The sequence below is a fragment of the Lynx canadensis genome, chromosome B4 (genome assembly GCF_007474595.2).
Source record: "Lynx canadensis isolate LIC74 chromosome B4, mLynCan4.pri.v2, whole genome shotgun sequence".
Classification (NCBI taxonomy): Eukaryota; Metazoa; Chordata; class Mammalia; order Carnivora; family Felidae; genus Lynx; species Lynx canadensis.
In genome coordinates, this window is record NC_044309.1 from 93,064,124 (window position 1) to 93,087,231 (window position 23,108).

At 38.3% G+C, this 23,108-nt stretch overlaps 1 protein-coding gene across 2 annotated transcripts in view; it reads left to right on the plus strand.

Annotated features, from left to right (window-relative positions):
- The first annotated feature begins 1,792 nt into the window (after positions 1–1,792).
- Positions 1,793–23,108, plus strand: part of NUP107 (nucleoporin 107) — a 43,956-nt gene continuing 22,640 nt past the window's right edge. The window contains exons 1-12 of one of the 2 annotated variants that reach the window (XM_030323168.2): positions 1,793–1,904; positions 3,932–4,023; positions 4,454–4,540; positions 5,589–5,704; positions 8,280–8,424; positions 11,524–11,627; positions 14,063–14,190; positions 15,209–15,257; positions 17,460–17,531; positions 17,937–18,025; positions 19,842–19,920; positions 21,701–21,814. In XM_030323168.2, the coding sequence (XP_030179028.1) occupies positions 1,897–1,904; positions 3,932–4,023; positions 4,454–4,540; positions 5,589–5,704; positions 8,280–8,424; positions 11,524–11,627; positions 14,063–14,190; positions 15,209–15,257; positions 17,460–17,531; positions 17,937–18,025; positions 19,842–19,920; positions 21,701–21,814 (1,083 nt within the window). In that variant the 5' untranslated portion in view covers positions 1,793–1,896. Of the gene's footprint in view, positions 1,905–3,931; positions 4,024–4,453; positions 4,545–5,564; positions 5,705–8,279; positions 8,425–11,523; positions 11,628–14,062; positions 14,191–15,208; positions 15,258–17,459; positions 17,532–17,936; positions 18,026–19,841; positions 19,921–21,700; positions 21,815–23,108 lie in introns of those variants that run through there. The other variant, XM_030323170.1, reaches the window with a different exon arrangement.

A 23,108-nucleotide genomic window follows, 5' to 3' on the forward strand; every position in this document is an offset into this window, starting at 1 on the left:
CCGTTGACAAGTCCTTGAAACAGGCAGAGTGACCTCCCTCTAGGAGCTTGATGATGACACTTTGCTGAGGGCAAAAGGCAATCTTAGCTTAACATTATCCTGACCTCAAGATCCTTTAAGTCTACTTTAACATATAAAAATTCCTTTCCCAACTTCCTTTATTTCTACCCGCCCCCCGTTATGTTAGCAATCATCCTCCAAGCTTATGGCCCACTGATATACATCTGAAGGGTCTCATGACTGAGTTTTGACTAAACAGTAATAAATGAACTTTTCCTAACGATAGCTAGCCCCCTCCAGGTCCTGGAAACCTTGCTCCCAAAAATCCTTAGAGACTTATACTATTCCTAACCCCCTCATAATTTGAAGGTATATAATTAGTCACCCATCACAACCCTAGGGCAGCCTTTTCTGCCCACAGGTCCTTTCCCAAGGTTTTAATAAAACCACCTTTTTGCACTGAAGACATCTCAAGAATTCTTTCTTGGCCATGGGCTCTGAACTCCAACACTTCCACATCAGTCTTAATGGGAATCCAGTACAAAGAGGCCTTCCCAGTACATTACCCAGGATTGCAGCAGAATGTAAATGGGTAAGGCAAAGCTTTGATTCCTTCAGTGCAGGAATATACTACTTTTTGCCTATCCAGGCACTTTGAAATAGAGGGCAATTCTATCACCCTTTATGCTTTGTTTGTATCAAGTTATTAAATTCCAGTTAGTTAACATATAGTGTAATATTAGTTTCAGCAGTAGAATTTAGTGATACATCACTTACATATCACTCTTTATGCTTTTTCTTTTAATGTTTATTTTATGTACTTATTTTTTTAATATTTATTTATTTTGGGGAGCTAGAGAGACAGAGTGCAAGCAGGGGAGGGTTTGAGAGAGAGGAAGAAACAGAATCTGAAGCAGGCTCCAGGCTCTGAACTGTCAGCATACAGCCCCACACGGGGCCTGAACCCACGAAGCTCGGGATCATGACCTGGGCGGAAGTCGGATGCTTAACCCACTGAGCCACCCACGTGCCCCTTTTAATGTTTATTTTTGAGAGAGAGAGAGCGAGAGAAGGAGAGACTGAGCCAGCAGGGGAGGGGCAGAGAGAGAGAGGGAGTCAGAGGATCCGAAACCAGCTCAAACTTACAACCCAGGAGATCATGCCCTGAGCCAAAGTCCAATGCTTAACCGACTGAGCCGCCCAGGCACCCCACTCTTTATGGTTTCTAAGGCAAGTGATCTTTTTCTCCTTAATAGGGAAAAATACCAAGTTAAAGAAAAACAAAGAGCCATTACGGAAAACAATATCAAGAAGTGTAGGGGGTTTACACTACAATTCAAACAAGATGAGTTGAGTGAGACTGGCAGGGACCCCGGAGGTGGAGGGGAGAGCCTGCATGTATGAATTCAGGGTCCAGGTTCCTTCTCAGTCCCGGCCTCCTGAGAATACCAGGAAATGACCGCACATTTCTCTAGACTATCAATACAAGCCAAGTTTCCCTCTAGGATAACCTGGCGCCTGGACCACGCCCACAAATGCCAGTCAGGCAAAGCGGCAGCGTCGCCACACCGCTAAACCCACCGGCCCCGCCCCTGCCCCGCCCCCTGCCCCGCCCCCTCAGCCCTGCCCGGCTCAGCCCGGTCCCGTCAGACGCCATCACACTGAAGCGCAGCCTTCGCGCCTGCGCAGACCGGACCTGCGACAGTAAGGCGGAAGTCGTCGCGCGTGCGCTCAAGGGGAAAGGTGTTTCTTCCTCCCTCCCCTTTTTTTCTAAGACAGCTTAGCTAGGACTTGCTTCCGGGTCGAAGGGTTTGCTTCCGGAGAGCGGGAAGGCTGAAACGCGGTGGTTAAGCTGGAGTCGAGTTGGCGAGCTTCTCGGTGGAGAAGGCTGTGGCCATGGACAGGTCAGTTGAGGTGGTGGTAATGGTTAAGCTAGGACACTTGCGCTTCCTGCTTGTAGGCGGAACTAAATAGTCGAAACCCGACTCCCACAGGAAGCCAGGAAGGCCCGGGTGCTAACCCTAGGACTCCTTCCCCGGGCTGGGAGTCTCTGCAGATGATGGAGGAAAGGAAGCTTGGGTCGGGAATGGGTACGGACAGTGATCATCCCTTGCGTTTTCGCGGCAGCTGTGCCACCTGTTCTGCGTTTTGGGGCAACGTTTTTCATTGCTGGGGTAGGCGGAATAGGAGGTGGTCTGGCTTTTGACATGCCGACTGACTTGACCGAGATCACAAAGCCAGACAGTGACGGAACTGGGATCTCAGCCCAGACTTTCTGATACAAGTTCCAGCATCAGGTAGTTACAGAATTAAAGTCTTTCTATGAACCTGGCACTATGCTAGCCTCCTGCTATACAGGTGAGTTTTTCCTATTCTTGGCCTCTGGGAATTAGTTGTAGTGGAGGAGACAATGGAGCAGTGCAAAATGATGTGTTTTAACTTTTCTGTGGGAAGAGAAAATGAGGATGCGATAAAAGTCTCTCTGCCACGGGATCTATCAGGAAGACTTCTCAAAGGAGGTAACTCTCTAGTTGGCCTGAATAATAGCTAACATTGAGTGCCTGAAATGCTTTGTTATTACCATATATATTGTATCAGCTAATTTAGTCTTCCTACAATCCTATGAGGATGGGTACTCTGATCCTCTTTTCATAGATTACACTGGGGCTAAAAGAGTTTAAGAACTTGGTGACAGTTAGGAAGCTAATAAGTAGAAGAACTAAGTTGCCCACCTGATATATGTGTCTCCAGACTCCAGGAGGCTCTTTGATGAGTAAGTGTTCACCAGGTGGATGAGAGGGGCAAATGTAGGCTTCTGTAGAAGAAACATCTACAGGGTGCAAGAATATGAAAAGGAAGGCATTGTGTAGCTGAATGGTCACATGCAATGTATGTTTGTATGAAGATGTTTGTGGTTGAATATAAGACTGAACTGGTAAGTCGGGGGTTAGATTGTAAAAATAAAGGAAATTTTTTTTTTTTTTAAATAAAGGAAATTTGGACTTGATTCTATAGGCTTCAGAGCTATCTTAAGATTTTGAGTGGAGGAAAAAGCATGTTAGATTCTTGTCTCAAAATACAGGTCTTTTTTTTGTTTTTAATGTTTATTCTTTTGTTAGAGAGAGAGACAGAGCATGAGTGGGGGAGGGTCAGAGAGAGAGGGAGACACAGAATCTGAAGCAGGCTTCTAGCTCTGAGCTGTCAGCGCAGAGCTGGACACGGGGCTCAAACTCACGAACCATGAGACCGTGACCTGAGCCGAAGTCAGATGCTTAATCGACTGAGCCACCCGGGCGCCCCTCAAAATATAGGTCTTTTAATTCACATGATTTATTTTCTAGACCTTGAGCTGAGAACAACGGGAGATCAGGGCAACTGCAATAGTACTGAGACAGGAGATGCCATTAGTGTACTCTGGGGAGAAATAACTTGAAGAGTCATTTCTCCAATTTGTTAGAATTCTTTTTTAATTAGCTTCCCGTCTCACCAGTCCCAACAACAGATTTTATTTTTCGTAGTACCCATGGTTTGAAGAATTTTGGGAACTGCGGAATATTCTTTTAAGAGATGGTTCCTGCAATTTCAGGGAACTCCTCAATTCAACCAAGGAAAGACCTGCCTTCATGAAGCAATTATGTAAAACAGTGCTATGATATAGATGCCAAGTGTTGAAATCATTCCATAGGTGAGAATAACATAGTGAGTGCTAGAAACTCAAAGATGCCTGTGCAGGAAAGATTTGAGAAGTGGACTTTGAGGGATAAGCAGGGTTTGGAATCAAAGAGCGCTGTTAACCAAAAGGTCAAAGACTTGGCTACTGGGATGATGTATGCTTTGACTGACCCAGGGTCTTTTGCTCCAGTCATGATAGAGTTCTTTGCAAATGGTACATTATCATTTTACTCACATGAACTTAATTATACTGTTTTAGGAGCGGCTATGGAGAGATGTCATCTCCTGTGATCCGAGAAGCAGAAGTGACTCGGACTGCACGGAAACAGAGTGCTCAAAAAAGAGTTTTAAGTATCCTTTACGTTGTAAGCATCATTATTCAAATTACAGCATGCTTGGAATCAGTTATAGAATTTTCTTTTTATGAGAGATATTAGACATTCAGTATTATAATAAAATGATAGGGAAATTGTTAAAATTTGTGTTACCCTGAAAATAAGGACGTTCTTGCTATCCTGTTGTAGCTAGCTTCTGCTGAGATGAGATATCCCTTTTTTATTTGAAATCTAAATACTCTTAGTTCAGTGTGTAGTAATATAAGACTGATATCTGAGAAATTAAGCGGTAGAGGGAGTGATTTACTCTTTGCATAGAAAAAGTGGTAGCCATCAAAATCTTGTTAAAAAGTGTATTCAAATATTTTATATAGGGTAAATATGGTTGATTCTAACTTTAATGGTGTCTTTTTTGTATGGAAAACTTTTCTTAACTCTTCCTATAGTTCGGCCATCCCAAGATGAAATTTTTGCTAATACTACACCAAGAAACCAGGTTATCCCTCGAACTCCCAGTTCGTTTCGACCACCTTGTAAGATTTTTTTTTTTTTTTTTAATGTTTTATTTATTTTCGAGAGACAGTGTGAGCCGGGGAAGGGCAGAAAGAAAGGGAGATAAAGGATCCAAATTGGGCTCTGTGCTGACAGCAGCAAGCCTGATGCGGGGCTCTAACTCATGAACTGTGAGATCATGACCTGAGCTGAAGTGTGATGCTCAACTGACTGAGCCACCCAGGTGCCTCATAAGAATTTTTGCTTTTAAAGCATTTAATAATATAGTAATACATATTAATATGTACAAATATATAACAAGTATTTGTTATATATATAAATATTATGTACAATATATAATACATATTTATATATAAATATATAACAAGTATTTGTCATATATATTTATATATGTTAAATATACATAATATTTAATAACATTAATATAATATTTAATAGTAATAGCTATATGTTAAAGCTTACAGTACATGTGATAATCTTTGGTTACAATATCAATAGTTAAGAACAAATAATAATGATTGCATTACTATTTGTTGAACCCTTACCATGTGTGAGGCACTATACTTTACATAAATACACAATAACTGTGATGTAGGTATTCTATCTCTATTTTACCAAAACTGAAATCGAGACGTGGAGAAGTTATTCAATGAGGATAGCATGGCTAAGCATATATGTAAGTGATGGAACCAAAATTCAGACAATGATCTGTTTACTTCAAAGCCTGTGCCCTTTACGCTAAACTACCTCTTCAGTATTTGTAAAATTGGAATATGAATAATCCATGGACTCATTAGTGTCTTTCTTTTTTTACTACTTAGTTATGTTATAATGAAAGCATCTCTGTTTGCAGTAAAAGATTTTCCTGCTGGGCTCACTAGTACCAAAAGATCAAGTTTACAAAAATAAGTTAAATCTTCATATCATGGAAATGTTAATATTTAAAGGATTTACTTGGTTAGAATCTAAATAATTAGAAACAAAGTTACTTATTGGTGGTTTGATTGTTTTGTTTTCATGATCAATGTTCATGCACTTTGGATTCTTTTTCTAACCTCTTGTTTGTAGTTACTCCACCCAGCCGAAGCTTACTGAGGCATCCAGATGTTTCCTGCATTCTTGGAACAGGAGGGAGGTCTCCCCGGCTTACACAGTCTTCAGGGTTCTTGGGAAATCTTTCTATGGTATGTGGAAAAATGGGGTAAAAATTTCCCCCTTTTCATATAAGTAAGATATTGAGCTTAAAAGCCTTTAGTGAGGTTTGAAGTCATAGTCCTCAAAAGAGTTAACCAGGTTACGTAGATTGAAATTGTATTTTGATTAGGCTTTCAGAAAACTGAAAACCTTAAGCATCTCCTGTCATAGTTGGAAACTGTAATACCAGCAACATCTGGGTGCAGATAGAATGTGTTAATCTGACAGTCTGCTCCTCTGAAGAAATACTTGATTGGTTGCTGACGAGACCTGTTTTGAAGCATAGAAGAGTAGGAAGCCAAGAGAAATGGATGAAGAGTATCATAAGGAAGAGAGACAATGCATTAAAGGAAAGAAAAGAGAAAATGTTGGAAAAAGTAGATGAGACACTCTTTAGAAATCACTGTGTGGTACAGTATTGAAAATAGAAGAAATGTCATATAAACATACAGAATGACTTGACCTAGGTGTTCAAAATACCTTATAAAAGGGGCGCCTGGGTGGCGCAGTCGGTTAAGCGTCCGACTTCAGCCAGGTCACGATCTTGCGGTGCGTGAGTTCGAGCCCCGCGTCGGGCTCTGGGCTGATGTCTCAGAGCCTGGAGCCTGTTTCCCATTCTGTGTCTCCCTCTCTCTCTGCCCCTCCCCCGTTCATGCTCTGTCTCTCTCTGTCCCAAAAATAAATAAACGTTGAAAAAAAAAATACCCTATAAAAAAGAAAAGATTCAATCTAATAAGAGAAGGAAACAGAAGAGTTCTGTTGGAATAGTAGAGGATGATGGAAAATTTAGTGCTAAAAACAAAATAAAAACAGTTCTGTGTTTGGCTCTGTGCTTATTAAAAGGACACAGCGATTTTTTTTTTAAGTTTATTTACATTGAGAGAGCAAGCAGAGGAGGGGCAGAGAAAGAATCCCAAGCAGGCTCCACACTTGTGAGTGCAGAGCCCGACATGGGCTCCATCTCACAAACTGCTGATCATGACCTGAGCCGAAATCAAGTCAAACACTTAACTGACTGAGCCACCCAGGCACCCCAGAAAAGTCACAGGGATTTTTGCACACATTTGAAATTGTCTAGATTAGGTGTTTTCTGAAGAATGGTTTAGCTTGTTAAACCTCTCCTTAAAAGGATAAATTGATTTGTTAAATACTTCTTATTGTCTTACGGATTTTTAGAATGTTAATGTCTAACAATGATATAGTCATTGAATAATTTTACACTGCTTTTGAATCTGGTTATGTTAGCAGCATTTATCTTATTTTGCTTAAAACATGAGTGAATTGACTGCATCTGGGGTTAAACAAAAGAAGATGACTTATTGTTATTGCTTCAGAACTGCAAGATTAATAGTAAGATTTCTAGTCTCTTAAAGCCCAGGACAGTAAATTATTAATAATATGGGCATTATTATGAAATGTTTGGGTTTAAATAAACATTTTTATTGTTGCTTGTGCCTGGATTTTAATAAAGACAAATTTTTAAACCTTCAGATAGCTTTCTCTGGCTTTCAGAAGATCTTAAATAAAGGTGATTTTAAATAAAGGTGAATTTAAAAAAATGTGGGGGCGCCTGGGTGGCTCAGTCGGTTGTGCGACTGACTTCGGCTCAGGTCATGATCTCACAGTTTGTGAGTTCGAGCCCCACGTCGGGCTCTGCTGACAGCTCAGCAGAGAGCTGTGTCTCCCTCTCTCTCTGCCCCTCCCCCCTTCATGCTTTGTCTCTCTCTGTCTCAGAAATAAATCAACATAAAAAAATTTTTTTTTTAAATGTGTTTGCACACACTTCAGACACGTCCGGAAATAGAATAAGCCCTCATGTGCTCTTTGCCCAGTTATTAACATATGGCTGATCCTATTTCATCTACACCCACAAGTGTTTCCCCTTTGTTACTTTATACCTCCCAGATTTCATGCCATTTTACCCAAAAATATTTTTGTGCATATCTCTGAGACATAAGACAATTCTTTCTTTAACACGATGCCATTAACACATCTAACATTCCACACACGCACATACTTACACACAGAGTAATTTGTTTATCATCTTAAGTATCCATTTTGTGTATATATATGTTTTCATTGTATATATTTTACTAAGTGTTCACATTTCCTCGGGTGTGTCAAATTTTAAGTTGGTTTGTTTAAAATTTCCTCAGTTGTGTCATGTTTTCTTAAGTCGGTTTGTTTAAATCAGGATTCAAATAAGGTAAACACACTGCATTTGCTTGATGTGGCTCATCTTTTAATCTGTAAGTTCTTCCATCACCCTTTTTGTTAGCGTTTATATGTTGACAAAACTGGATCATTTGTCCTGTACGTTTTCCCAATAGTGAAAAACCGATGTGAACTTAGAGCACTATGACCGCCTTATTTTACATGTTAATATCAGCTTAAATGTTACAAAATGCAGTATTTATTGCCTTTTAAAAAAAGATATGGAGTGGTACAGAGAAGAAAACAGTATAAAAGCTGTGATTTCCTTAACAAAATAGCCATTAATGTCTTTTTTTGTACTCAGTGGCAATAGCTCATTACTTTTCTGTATCTTCCTTTTTTTTTTTATAGGTAACTAATCTGGATGACAGTAATTGGGCTGCTGCATTCACATCACAGCGTTCAGGACTCCTCACAAGTACAGAGTCCCACAGTGTAACAGAGGATGTAACTCTCAGTGCCGTTATGTTACGTGAGGATGATCCTGGCGAAGCTGGTAAAATGGCGTTAACTTTTTAACAATGTAGCCTGTTGGTTTTACTAAGACCCAGGAAACTATCTCCTATTCCTGAGTGTCATTATAAAATATTTTTCATTAAGCTGATTAGTTATGGTTATGGCTGAGCCATTTGATGTAGTAGCTCTGGAAGGTTGAGAATCTCACCTTCGTTCTCAGTTGGAGCGGCATCTTGCCACTTCGTTTTTCAGTTCAAATACCTTGTTAGATTATTAGATAATCATATCTTCATTCTTTTCGTATTTCTGTTGAAAGGGCATCTCTTTTTCTCTAGGTTTAGTTTTTATCTAATATTGACATGTTTTCACCTGGATGCTGATGCTGTCTTTTTTTCAAATAGTATGAAGACCTTTCTAGTTTCAGGTTGGTTATTACCATTCCCCTTTGGGAAGAAAAGTTTGCTTTTCATGTGCCTGTATGTATTCATTACCACATGGGATCTTCATTTTATCATCATCGTCAGCTAACGTGCCAGAGTCCGTGTGCTTACCCCTGGGTGAACATTATCTTCTGTAGGGGTCCATTGAAGAGTTACAGTAGCTATTACCGTTAGAGGGGAAAGGGAACTGCTGCTCAGAATGGGTAGCTTGCATAAGCTCACCTGGCTGGAAAGTGATGGCACCAGGATTTGAAACTAAGCAGTTTGATGATATAGCCCTTCTCTTAACACTGTGGTAACCACTGCTTCCTTATAGTATCTGCCAGTGATAAGTACTCAGATTTTTTTTTTAATTTTTTTTTTTTAACGTTTATTTATTTTTGAGACAGAGAGAGACAGAGCATGAACGGGGGAGGGTCAGAGAGAGGGAGACACAGAATCCGAAACAGGCTCCAGGCTCCAAGCTGTCAGCACAGAGCCCGACGTGGGGCTCGAACTCACGGACCGTGAGATCATGACCTGAGCCGAAGTCAGACGCTTAACCGACTGAGCCACCCAGGCGCCCCGAGATTTTGAGTGATTCAGATACCCTTTTTACTAAATAGATAAAATAGAAAGAAAAAAAGTTCATTTTTAGTATGAACACTGGATGAGACCTTCAATATGATACAGTACTGTAGTGGAGTGTGTATGTTTTCCCTGAGTAGAATATATCATCTTAGTATCTGTTACAACTTTATCAGCTACTTTGTTATATGTTTAAAATACAAATCAGATATTTTAAAATTTGGCTCATATTTTTATAGTAATTGTTGACAGATTAATAGCCAACACATCCGTGTGCTCTTAAAAGACTTGTAGGTAACAAGAGAAAAAAATACATTGAACTACATCAAAATCTAAAATTTTCATGCATCAAAAGATACAGTCAGTAGAGTGAAAAGGCAGCCCACAGAATGGGAGAATGTATTTGCAAATACTATGTCTGATAAAAGGGTAATATCTAGAATGTAGAAAGAACTATAATGTGGGGTGCCTGGGTGGCTCAGTGGGTTAAGCGTCTGACTTCAACTCAGGTCATGATTTCACAGTTCTTGAGTTTGAGTCAGACTTTTTGACTTTTGCTTTTGTTTCTTGTGTTTTTGGTGTCATATCCAAAAAGTTGTTACCAAGACCAATGTCAAGGAGCTCTTTGCCTATATCTTTTTCTAGGAGTTTTATGGTTTCAGGTCTTAAGTTTAAGTCTCCATTCCATTTCAAGTTAATTTTTTTTTTTAACATTTATTCATTTTTGAGAGACAGTACGTGAGCTGGGGAGGGGCAGAGAGAGAGGGATACACAGGATTTGAAGCAGGCTCCAGGCTCTGAGATGTCAGCACAGAGCCCGATGTGGGGCTTGAACCCATGAACTGTGAGATCATGACCTGAGCCAAAGTCGGATGCTTAACCAACTGAGCCACTCAGTCACCCCTTTAAAAAAATTTTTTTAATGTTTATTTATTTTTGAGAGAAGCGGAGCACAAGTTGGGGAGAGGCAGAGAGAAAGGGAGACACAGAATCCAAAGCAGGCTCCAGGCTCTGAGCTGTCAGCACAGAGTCCGACACGGGAGTTTGAACCCACAAACCATGAGATTATGACCTGAACCAAAGTCATATGCTTAACCGACTGAGCCACCCAGGTACCCCACAAGTTAATTTTTATGAGTGGTGTAATCTAGGGGGTCCAATTTCATTTTTCCATATGTGATCATCAGTTTTTCTAGCACCATTTATTGAAAAGGCTGTTCTTTCCCCAGTGAGGAAAAGACTTGGCTCCCCTGTCAAATATTAGTTTACTATACATGTGGGAGTTTGTTTCTGGACCCTATTCTGTTCCTTGATCTATGTGTCTGTTTTTATGCCTTATCATACTGTTTTGTTTTGTTTTTTTTAACTTTATTTATTTTGAGAGAGAGCATGTGCACATGAGAGTGGGGGAGGGGGCGGGGAAGAGGGAGGGAGAGAGAGAATCCTAAGCAGGCTCTGTGCTGCTTGATCTCAAGAACTGTGAGATCATGACCTGAGCCCTAATCAAGGGTTGGACACTTAACAAGCTGAGCCACCCCAGGCGCCTCTCCTACTGTTTTAATTACTCAAGCTTTGTAGTATAGTTTGAAAACAGGAAGTATAGTACCTCCAGCTTTGTTCTTTCTTAGGATCGCTTTGGCTATCCTGAGTTGTAGTTTTGCAAGATGAAAAGAATTCTGTGGATGGATGATGGTGATGGTAGCGCAGCATTGTGAATGTACTTAATGCCACTAACCTGTACACTTAAAAATGGTTAAGATGGTAAATTTTGTTACGTTTATCTTACCACAGTTACAATTTTTTTTAAGTTTAATTTATTTTGTTGGGGGCGGGGGGGAGGACGGGGAGAGAGAGGGAGAGACAGAATTCCAAGCAGACTCCACACCACCAGCACGGAGCCTGATGTAGGGCTCCAACTCATGAACTGTGAGATCATGACCTGAGCCCAGATCAAGAGTCAGACACTTAACTGACTGAGGCACGCAGGCACCCCACCACTGTTGTAATTTTTTAGAAAATACAGCAGAAAAAAAAGAAATACGTAGCTGTGTTGTTAAGTTTTCATAGAAACATAATTACCTAGGAGTATGTCACTTAACTTTCTTGTTCCTTTTCTTTTTAATGTGTTCTAGCATCCATGAGTATGTTTTCTGATTTCCTGCAGTCTTACTTGAAGCACTCTTCAAATACGGTTTTTGACCTTGTAGAAGAATATGAAAACATCTGTAGTAGTCAGGTAAGTTACTTTCACTCCATTGTTGGTCAAACTTCAGTACTCTTCGTTTTTTGAACAGCATCAACCTGTGAATTTCCATACTGTATTTAAGGGGGGGGATGTCTTAAGGCTGTAGTGGCAGGGGTAGCATGGTTGGGAGGTTAGCCAGGGCAGCTCTGCTTTTTGCTTATTGAAGGTCCATATGAGATTTCTTTGGGAAACCGAAGGATTCTGCTACTTAAAAAAAAAGAATCTAGAATATACAAAGAACTCTTTAAACCCAATAATTAGAAAATGAACATCCAATTAAAAAAACGGGCAAAACACATTAACAGACACCTCACCAGAGAAGATCTACAGATGGCAAAAAAGCATGTGAAAGGGTGTTCAGCATCATATGTCATCGTGGAATTGCACATTAAAATCATGAGATGTCATACGCCTAGTAGAATGGCAAAGGTCCCCAACACCTATCAATACCACACGCCGGCAAGGATGTGGAGCAGCAGTCACTCTCATTCGTTGTTGGTGGGAATGCAAAACGGTAGAGTCACTTTGCAAGACACTTTCTCAGTTTCTTAGAAACCTGAACATAGTCTTATCATATGATTCCACAACATTCATACTGTGGCATTTACCAAAATGAGTTAAAAACTTAGGCCCACACAAAAACCTACATATAAATGTTTATAGCAGCTTTATTTGTCATCGCCTGAATTCAGAAGCAACCAGGTCGTCTTTTAGTAAGCGAATGGATAAATCAACTGTGTGTATCTAGACAATGGAATATTGTTTAATGCTAAAAAGAAATGAGCCATCAAGCCATGAAAAGACCAGGATGAACCCTAAGTGCATATCAGTAAGCTAAAGAAACCAATTCGAAAAAGCTACCTATTACATGAATCCAACTAAACAATATTCTGGAAAAGGCAAAACTTTGGAGAGAGTGAAAAGATCAGTGGTTCCCAGAGGGTGGGGGAATATAAGGATGAAAAGTGGAACCTGGTAGATGTTTAGGGGAGTGAAACTGTATGAGATAATGGTGGTGGATACATGTCATTTATGTCAAAACCTGTAGAATATACAACACCAAGAATGAACCCTTATGTAAACTATGGACTTTGGATGATAATGACATGTCAGTGTAGGTTCATTGTTGTAACAAATGTTCCACTCTGGTGCTGGATCCTGATAGGCAGAAAGCGATGGGAACTCTGTACTTTCCACTCAGTTTTGCTGTAAACCTAAATCTGCTCTAAAACATTAAGTCTGTTTTTTTAAAAAGGAAGAAGGAAGAGGAAGAGCATTTGGCTGGCTCAGTTGGAAAAGCATGTGACTCTTGATCCTTAGGGTCATGAGTTCAAGCCTCATGTTGGGTGTAGAGATTACTAAAAAAATAAGCAAATAAATAAATGGACTTTATTACATTCAAGAATGATTACAATATAATAGCCAACATTTCTTGATCGTTTAATATTGTTTCAATAATCAATCTCTGAATTGTTCCATTATAAAAGCAGTAACTTCGTTAAATAACTGAAGCAGTAACAGTCACTTAGTGAATTACTGGAGTTAGGGTTCCAATAGAAAATAATGAGAAGTACTGATAACACTTTTATTAAACACTGGCCTTAAGACAAAAGTAACATTATTTTGTGAGTACTTTTTAAAGAGAGGGAAAAGGTGTTGTGGTGGTAATGATTCTTCATGTTCTGAATGAGAGCGATTCTGTGTCTGAATTTCACTTCAGAAGATTAAGAGGTACTGTTCAAAACCTTTGAGAAAGGTTTCCTTTACCCTGGATTCTTAAACCTTCTGATAAATAATTTTGTGTGTGTTTCTGGGGAGAACATCCATGCTGTTCGTTAGATTTTCACATAATGCCTCAACCTGAAAAAGGTTAAGAACTCTGGTCTTAGAACAAGGAGGGGACTTTGGTTAAGTTGTGGTTAGCAATGACAGTGTTTCAGTACCAATCTTAAAATATTTTTCTTGATTTGATATATGGTATAAATTTTTCAGGCATAAATTGAAGATAACTTTATTTTCAATTTTCATTGCTATGCTGTTAGTCCATGTTATCATTTTGTCAGGAATAGGTTAGATTTGGTTTATCTTCTGGTTAGATATAGGTTAGATGTGTCAGGAATAGGTTAGATTTAGCTTATAAAAGAAGAAAAAAACGTATCCATGGCTGTTCTTGTTTAATCTGAAATTTGGAGTATGTTAAACTTTTACATATATACTCACATAAACACACCTTACTTCAAATTAAGACCATTTCGAGTGGGAATGTTATATTTCCATTCAATTTAAAAAAGGCAGTAGATAGGAAAAATTCATACTCTAAATGTGTGTGTGTGTATATGTTTAGTTTTAGAGCTGTGCACTTGAAGAATACGCAGTTATGGCTCAGAATGATAGAAAACCTCTTTACATCTGTATCTTTACGTTAGGTGAATATACTGAGTAAAATAGTGAGCCGAGCAACACCTGGACTTCAGAAGTTCTCAAAAACAGCCAGTATGCTCTGGCTTCTTCAACAGGAGATGGTCACATGGAGGCTGCTGGCTTCTCTGTATAGGTAAAGTTGTGTAGGCCTCATAAGTGAAATAAACACAAGGTAACCAATAGGCAAATTAATTTAAACATGGTTTGTCTTTTTAATGTTTATTTATTTTACGGGGGGGGGGGGGGGAGAGAGAGAGAGAGAGAGAGAGAGAGAGAGAGAGAGAGAGAGAGAATGAATCCCAAGCAGGCTCCACGCTGTCAGCACAGAGCCTGACATGGGGCTCAGTCCTAAGAACTGTGAGATCATGACCTGAGCCACCCAGGCCCCCAAATAGGCAAATTAATTTAAAAGTTAGAGTAGGATGTGTGGAAATAGGTTCTACTATCTTTGGTACTTACTGTTTCTAATGCCTCATCATTAGATGATTATCAGGAGTGAGTTAGGAGGGAAGAGGGGAATATTAGATCAAAAAGCTGGTAGCTCCCAAAAATAAGATCAGGAAAGTACTGAAAATACTGCAGTACTTAGGATAGACAAGAAAAAGAACTCTGCTTTGGATTCTGTGTCTCCCTCCCTCTCTGCCCCTCCCCTGCTCATTCTCTCTCTCTCTCTCAAAAATAAATTAACAGTAAAAAATTTTAAAGAAAAGGAACTGAAAAATAGACTTTATATAAAGTGGCAGTTTGAAAGAAGTTAACCAAATATTCCTTCTCTCAGATGCTCAGTGGTTTTGCCTCTCATTCTGCTGCTTTCTCACTGTGATGAGAAAATCCTGAAAGAAAATTAGATTATATAATTTTTGCCATGTGAAAACAATTATATTAGAAAGTTCAGTGTGTGCCTTAGCAGGTAGCCAGGAAAGACTTTGCAGTGTCTGTTTTTAGTAAATATCAGATTTGCTCAGATGTCAATATCCGATCCAGAAGGTACTTACTACTTGTATCTTTGTTTCAAAAGAATGATTAAGTTTATTGGAAGCTCAACTTGTTTATGCTGGAGAGAATGTAGGTTTGTGTATATATATAGTTTAAAAGGTGATTTCATATATTTATGCAATTTAAGCCTTTTTCATTTTGTCATTTTTCCTCAGAGACAGAATACAGTCTGCATTAGAAGATGAAAATATGTTTGTACTTAGTGTAAGTTTAAGATTAATTTTTTTCCTTTATAAATGTTTAAAACTTAAAATGGTTTTTAATAATAGGATTTGATTTCTGACCCTCCATCTTGAGTTTCTTCATTTAAAAAATTTTACAAGTAAAAGATACAATCTTATAAAGTAATCAAATATTGATTTATATTATAGGGTAAAAGGTAAAAGTCCTCTTTTATCCCTTACTGTTCTAACAATTTGCGACCAGACACTTTTCTGTGCATCTTTATATGTATATATACACACGGTTGTGTGTGTGTGTGTGTGTGTGTGTGTGTGTGTGTTTTAATGTTTACTTATTTTGAGAGAGTGTGTGCACATGCACACGAGAGGGAGAGAGTATGTGTGTGACAAGGGGGAGAGAGTATCTCAAGCATGCTGTCAGCACAGAGTTCCAGTTTGGGGCTCAAAATCAAAAGTCAGAGGCTTATCTGACTGAGCCACACAGGCGCCCCATGGGTTTGTTTTATTTTTTTAACATATAGTATGATTTCATTTATACATTATACTAAGAGTTTCTTTTTTAATCACCAATATTTGTTTTTTCTGTCAGTTCATGTAGGTTTACCTTATTTTTTCATAATATGCCAGAACTGAAATTTTTTCAGACATTCTGATAGACATATTTAGGTTGTTTCCACTATTTCTGCTGTAGCAATCAGCAAGGCAGTGAACATTCTAAATCATATTTATCTATGTATTTCAATATTTCCTACATTTCTGGAAGCGAAATTGGGTCAAAATTTGATAGATTGTCATCTTGCCTTCCTAATGCAGTGTACTGACAATGGGTGAAAATGCTTCCTCTAACTCATTTGATGTTGCCAATTGGAGATTAGGTGTGTCACTTTAATGTGTATATTATCGATTATTAGCAAAGTGGAGTGTTCTTCATTTTTAAAAAAACATTTTTTTTTAACATTTATTTATTTTTGAGAGACCGAGTGCTAACAGGGGAGGGTCAGAGAGAGAGGGAGACACAGAATCTGAAGCAGGCTCCAGGCTCTGAACTGTCAGCACAGAGCCCAACATGGGGCTCGAACCCACGAACCATGAGATCTAGACCTGAGCTGAAGTCGGACACTTCACCGACTGAGCCACCCAGGCACCCCTAGTATTCTTCATTCTTAAGCCTTAATATTCTTACATGAATTCTGTAATCATACACTTTGCTCGTTTTCCAGTTATTGTTTCCTCTTGTATATGTTAAAGATAGTCCTCCTTTTACTTGTCGTTCAGTTTTGTTTAAGGGGTCTTTGTCAAGTAGACATTCCCATTTTTATATGATCACATCTGTGAAGTTTTCCTTGATCATTCATTATCTTGTGTCTTGTTAAGGAAAGCCCTTGGATTGTAAAGTTTTATTACCTATCAACTTCTGCTATGTAGAATGAAAGAGTTTCAAGTTTTTATTATTTTTTTCAAATTTTTATTTAAATTCTCATCAGTTAACATGTGGTGTAATAATTGTTTTCAGGAGTAGAATTGAGTGATTCGTCACTTATGTATAATACCCAGTGCTCCACACAGTTTTGTCCTTAATGGCCAGCACCCATTTAGCCCACCCCCACCCAAGAGTTTAGAAGTTTTTATTTTTTTTTAAATTTTTTTTTTTTTTCAACGTTTATTTATTTTTGGGACAGAGAGAGACAGAGCATGAACGGGGGAGGGGCAGAGAGAGAGGGAGACACAGAATCGGAAACAGGCTCCAGGCTCTGAGCCGTCAGCCCAGAGCCTGACGCGGGGCTCGAACTCACGGACCGCGAGATCGTGACCTGGCTGAAGTCGGACGCTTAACCGACTGCGCCACCCAGGCGCCCCAAGTTTAGAAGTTTTTAAATGTTCACTTTCTGATAATGTCACATGATTGCATCCTGCCCTTTATTATGATTTTTTTTGCTTGTTTCATTTTGTTCTGTGTTTTGTTTTCCCTAAAACATCTCTGAGGAAGTAGAGTTTTAAAATTCCACGAATAGCTAAAGAATGAAAGTATCAAGAACAGCTGCAGATTGATCTAGCAGTTTGAAATTTGCTTAAGAAAAATTTTCACACATGAATGTACAGATTTGCTGTGTGGTTAAATGTTTATGGGTAATTGAATACATGTCAGGTTCACCTTTTCCTTTCTATTAAAATAATATTCTTAGAACATCTTTTTTTTTCTTTCTATAAATAATTTTTTTAATAGGCTCTTAATGCCAGTGAGAAAGTGGTGGTGGAAACATTATTTCAGAGAGATCCACTTGTCCGACAAAGTCAGGTAAGATTAGAATTTTAAAATATTTTTTTATGAAGCATGGAGAAAAGGTAAATGACACACAAAGAACTGAAACTTTTTTAAATTTAAAACTTAAAAAAACTGTTTTTCTTTTTGATGTTTTTGCTTACAGTTAAAAGGAGTTAAGAACCTTGTTCTTCAGTTTTCAAATGAATAGCCCTAGCATTTCCAGGAATAGCTTTTTAAGAACTGTATTATTCCTATAGAACATTTCATTCTTTTGCTATATTTATGTATCTTAAAAAAGCAAAAATAGTGGTTGGAAAAATTGTTAGTTGGTATTTTTTAATCAGAAACATTTTGAATTAAGGATGGAAGTACCATTTCAAGTAAAACAGTAACAGATTTTATAGTTAATGGTCTTTTTTTTTTTTTTCCCTTTCCTAGCTGGTGGTGGATTGGCTAGAGAGCATTGCCAAAGATGAAATTGGAGATTTTTCTGATAACATTGAGTTTTATGCAAAATCAGTTTATTGGTAAGTTACTAAACGCTTATTCTTGAAGTCACTCAGTGTTGGTTTTGTTTGTTTATCTTTCGACAAGTATTTAAATTCAGTCTGTCAGCAAAGCAGACAAAAACCCTGCCTTTATGGTGTTGACATTATTTAAGGGAGTTAGACCACAAATAAATATTTAGCCTGTTGGGCAATTAGAGCTTTGAAAAAAAGAGAGTTGATGGATAGAAGATGACAGTGGGTACAACTTTAAATAGAAGAGGTAATCAGAACAGGCCTCTTCTAAGGAAGTAACAGGTAACGAGTGAGAGGAAGCAAAACGTGCAAAAATTTGGGAGACAAGTTGTTCCAGACAGGAACAGAAACTGCAAAGATCCTGAAAACAAACTGTTTATGCAAGGAGGCCAGTCTGTACACAGCAAAGAAAAGTATGGTAGGAAATGAGATCGAAGAGAGTCAACTCATATGGGACTTTTATGGGCAGGCTAGGGTAAGGCTGTGGGACCTTATTTTAAATGTAATTTGATTATCAAGAAGATACTTCTGTCATGTTTCTAGCTACTTGTGCTTTTTTGAAAAACTTTGGTCACTACATCCTTTAATACTTCTAAATTATTTTAGGACCTTGAAACCAAAAAGCCATCCCTAAGTTAAAGGGACAGTTTATATTAAGACTTGAAGAAACTGTTCAGATTGCATTTGAATTCAGTAACATTATGCCTGTATAAAGTCTGCAAATCAATTATTATATCTTTTCTGTGCTTAACTAGGAAATTAGTGCTATTCAATGGTTGTCAAAAATTAAATCTTGAGTAGTTGTGATTTTTCTGGGAGAAAGAAATTTTCATTTAAAATTGAAAAAGTTAAGGTAAATGTCTTCGCACATTTTTTATGAGGTAGTCTTTTCTTACTGATCAGTGGAACAGAATAGAACTGTAAAACAGACCCACACTTAGATGGTCAGTTAGTGTTCAATAAAGGCGTCTAAGCAATCCAATGAGGGAATGAATGTCTTTTCAACAAACCTTGCAGAAAAACGAGATATCGTGCAAAAAAACACCTCCCTCACACCATACCCAATATTTAATTCAAGATGGATCATAAAAGCTAAAACCACAGAACTTTTAGAGGAAAACATAGGATATCTTTGTGACTTGCAGATAGGCAAGAGTAAGAAAGATCATAGGAAGCAATAATTGGGAAAGATTGATTCGATTTCATAAAAATGAAAAACTACTCATTAAAGACATCATTTAGAAATGAGAGAGGGCGAGCCACAGACTAGAAGAAAAATATAAGACTTGTAGCTGATAAGAGAACTACAACTCAATAATAAAAATATAATGTAGTAAAAGAAAAAAGGGCAGGGGACAAAGATTTGAACAGATAAGCTCACAAAAGCAGACAGATGAGTGGCCAATAAAGACATGAAAACATGTTTAGCATCATTAGTCATCTGAGCTAAAATGCCTCTTAAAAAAAATTTTTTTTAAAATATTTATTTATTTTGAGAGAGAGAGAGCAAGCGAGCATGAGTCGGGGAGGGGCAGAGAGAGAGAGGGAGACACAGCATCCGAAGCAGGCTCCAGGGTCTGAGCTGTCAGCACAGAGCCTGACATGGGGCTTGAACCCACGAACCTCAAGATCGTGACCTGAGCCGTAGTCAGTCGCTTATCCGACTGAGCCACCCAGGTGCCCCTAAAAGCCTCTTTATATTTAGCATTTTTGCCTGATTTTCTGAGTTTGTACTCTCTCTTTCTACTTTGACTTGATTTTATTTCCTTAAATAAACATATTAAAGTTACTTCTTTTAAAAATGTTATATTTTTTCTTGCAGGGAAAATACTCTGCATACCCTGAAGCAGCGGCAGCTGCCTTCTTATATAGGAAGTGTCCGTCCCCTTGTCACTGAATTGGTAAGTTTCTTTGAAATAAAAGTTGTCTTCAAGGTTTTGTGTTTGTTTGTTTTTTTTATTTTTATTTTTATTTTTTTTATTTATTTTTTGTGTGTGTGTGTTTGTTTTTTAAAGGCTGAGAATTTTCTTCATAGGGATCCTTGTTTTGGTTTCCCAAAGATTTGTATATACTGTTTACCACTAACTACTTGGTTGCCTTTGAATTTGATGGAATGTATTTGAACATTTGAACCTATTGCCTATGAATTGTAAATTGTAAAAGAAGGTAGAGAAAGTGATTTGCCAGCTTTAAAAACAAATTAATTTTGGTCTTACAGTAAGGTTTGACTCTTCAACTTTAAAGTGATGACTCATGAAGCCTCTTACATATAAAAAGTGGCGGGGGGGGCGGGGGGGGAGGAGAGGGGAGCTTTGCATAAGCTTGAGGTTAGAAAGGCCATTCTAGGATATGAGTAATAGGAATAACAATAGATTTGAAAAGAACAGGAGTCTAATTCTTGTAGAAATAAAGAAAGAGAGCTTTGTGACAGGTGGAAACGTGCACTAAATGTTTATAGTGAAAAGTAGGAGAAGTAAGTAACAGATGGAAAAATTGATAGAATTCTTTGGGAGCAAAAGTGGTTTTGATGAAAATTGTTTGGAAGCTACTAGAAGAGCTTGAAATAAATCATAGCTAAATCACCCTGTAGCAAACAACTAAAAATCATTTACTTTTAACATGTGGAAAGTGGTGATTTCCTTTTTGCCAGAAAGAGACCATGTTCCAAAACTGAATGTATCGGTCCACAAAATACTTGTGAAAGTAGCCATTTCACCTATAATGTACTTTATTTTCTGAATTGATATATTACCATACATAAGAGTAGCATTTAAAATAAGAGTCGCATTAAAATAGTTTTTCAGTTAGGGGCACCTGGCTCGCTCAGCTGGTTAAGCATCTGACTCTTGGTTTTAGCTCAGGTCATGATCTCACAGTTCGTGGGGTTGAGCCCTGAGTCAGGCTCTGTGCTGACAGCAAGGTGCCTGCTTGGGATTCTCTCCCTCTCTCTTTGCCCCTCCCCTGTTCGTGCATACACGTGCTCTCTTTCTCAAAATAAATAAACGTTTTCAAAAACTAAAATAGTTTTTCATTTAAAATTCACCATGAATACCACTTGTGATGTTTGCTGCAAAAGTGAGGACAATATGTTATCCCAAATGTTTAAAGGCACATTTCTTTATCCATGAAAAATAATAGGTGGGAATAAACTGTTCTAGGTGGATTTATTTATTAGAAATCTGTTCTTGAAAAATTATTTTATTGGACATCAGTGTGTTTTATATGGCCTTAATCCCACTATGGCTCTCCTCTCATGTGAGAAGCACTTTCAAGTCATAGAATGTATTACTCACTCTTCCTTCGGTGTTTCCTCTGTGCTCATTCTCCATCTAGACCTAATTCTGTTTAGGATTAACTTGGAGGTACAGTTGCTACAACAGGCTACAGCTCATGTTGTAGCATTTTTAAGAGTTGCCTGGTTTGGCTGACATTGTGTTTCTGCCTTGTCTGACCGAGGTATGTACCTTGGTGGGCCAACAGTCTTTTTTGAATGGGCAGCAGACAGTTCTATGGCTCTCTGGAATGCTTGTGTGATACTTCACTCCCTTTGTTACTTAACTAAATTGTAAATAAACTTATTTCAGTGTATAAACTCGAGAGTTTTATCATCTCTTGGGGATGTTTAAAATGTATGTGGGTACAAAGAATTTATTGTTGTTTATTTATTTGTTTGTTCGATAGGACCCTGATGCTCCCATTAGACAGAAAATGCCCCTTGATGATCTGGATAGAGAAGATGAAGTCAGATTACTCAAATATCTTTTCACTCTAATCCGTGCTGGAATGACAGAAGAGGTAAGTCATATACACCCTGCTAGTTCAGTTTCAGAAGTCATAGACTCTTTCAGTTAGAAAGGACCTTTGTGACTACCTCGTATGTCTCCTCGATGCTGTAATCTCTGCCACATTATTTCTGGATCTACTTTGTGTTTGAACATTTCCAGTGATAAGAAACACATTACTTCAGAAAGCAGTGCATTGTAGTTTATGCAACTCTAATAGAAAATCTTTTGTAAGAAGTCAGACTTTGCCTTCCCAAATTGTACTGCATGCCCTAGGCATATCCCCATTATTTTTAGTTCTGATTTTTAAGAGTTAAGAATGAGTCTGACCGTAATTGCTCTTCTAGGTGACACTGTTTACCTGTGAAAACTACAGTGGCCCTCAGACTTCTTCCTTTTAATTTCATGTTTTAAAATCTCTTTTGTTGGGAGGGTGCCTGGATGGCTTAGTCAGTTAAGCATCTGACTTTTGGTTTAGGCTCAGGTCATGATCTTGTGGGTTTTTGAGTTCAGGCCCTGTGTACCGGGCTCTGCACTGGCAGCATGGAGCCTGCTTGGGATTCTCTCTCTCTGCCCCTCCCCACACTTGCATTATCTCTGTTTCTCTCAAAATAAATAAACTTAAAAAAAAAAAAAAAAAGATCTTTTGTGATAGTGAAGATCTTCTATAGAGAATGTTTAGTATCTAATTAGACAACATACTGGATGGCTTTGCTGACTCTTGAGGACATCCAATGCCTAGGAGCTCCAAGCTTACGGTAATAGGTTGTACCTATTTTGCAGTCTCTTTGGCAATGTTTTTTAGATAGACATATGTTCAAACTATTAGAATTTCTTATAGTAATAACTGGTAATAAGCATCATTCCTTTTTTTTTCTTTTTTTTTTCTTTTTAATTTTTTAATGTTTATTTTTGAGAGAGAGAGAGAGAGACAGAGCATGAGTTGGATAGGGAAGAAAAAGAGGGAGACACAGAATCTGAAGCAGCCTCCAGGCTCTGAACTGTTTGTACAGAGCCCGACGCAGGGCTTGAACCTGCGAATCGTGAGATCATGACCTGAGCCAGAGTCAGACACTTAAACGACTGAGCCACCCAGGTGCCCCTCTTTTTTTTTTCCAATTAAGAAAAGAAGTGTTTATTACATACTAATTTATTCAGAAAATAGTTAAGTTCCAGCCACTCTGCCAGGTGGTACAGAAAATAACTAGGAATCATGGTGGCAAATAGGGATATATTTTAAAAAACAGAAAACAAAAATATGATCACATTACTGAAGGTTTGAAAAACAAAAACTTCCAAGGTCCCAC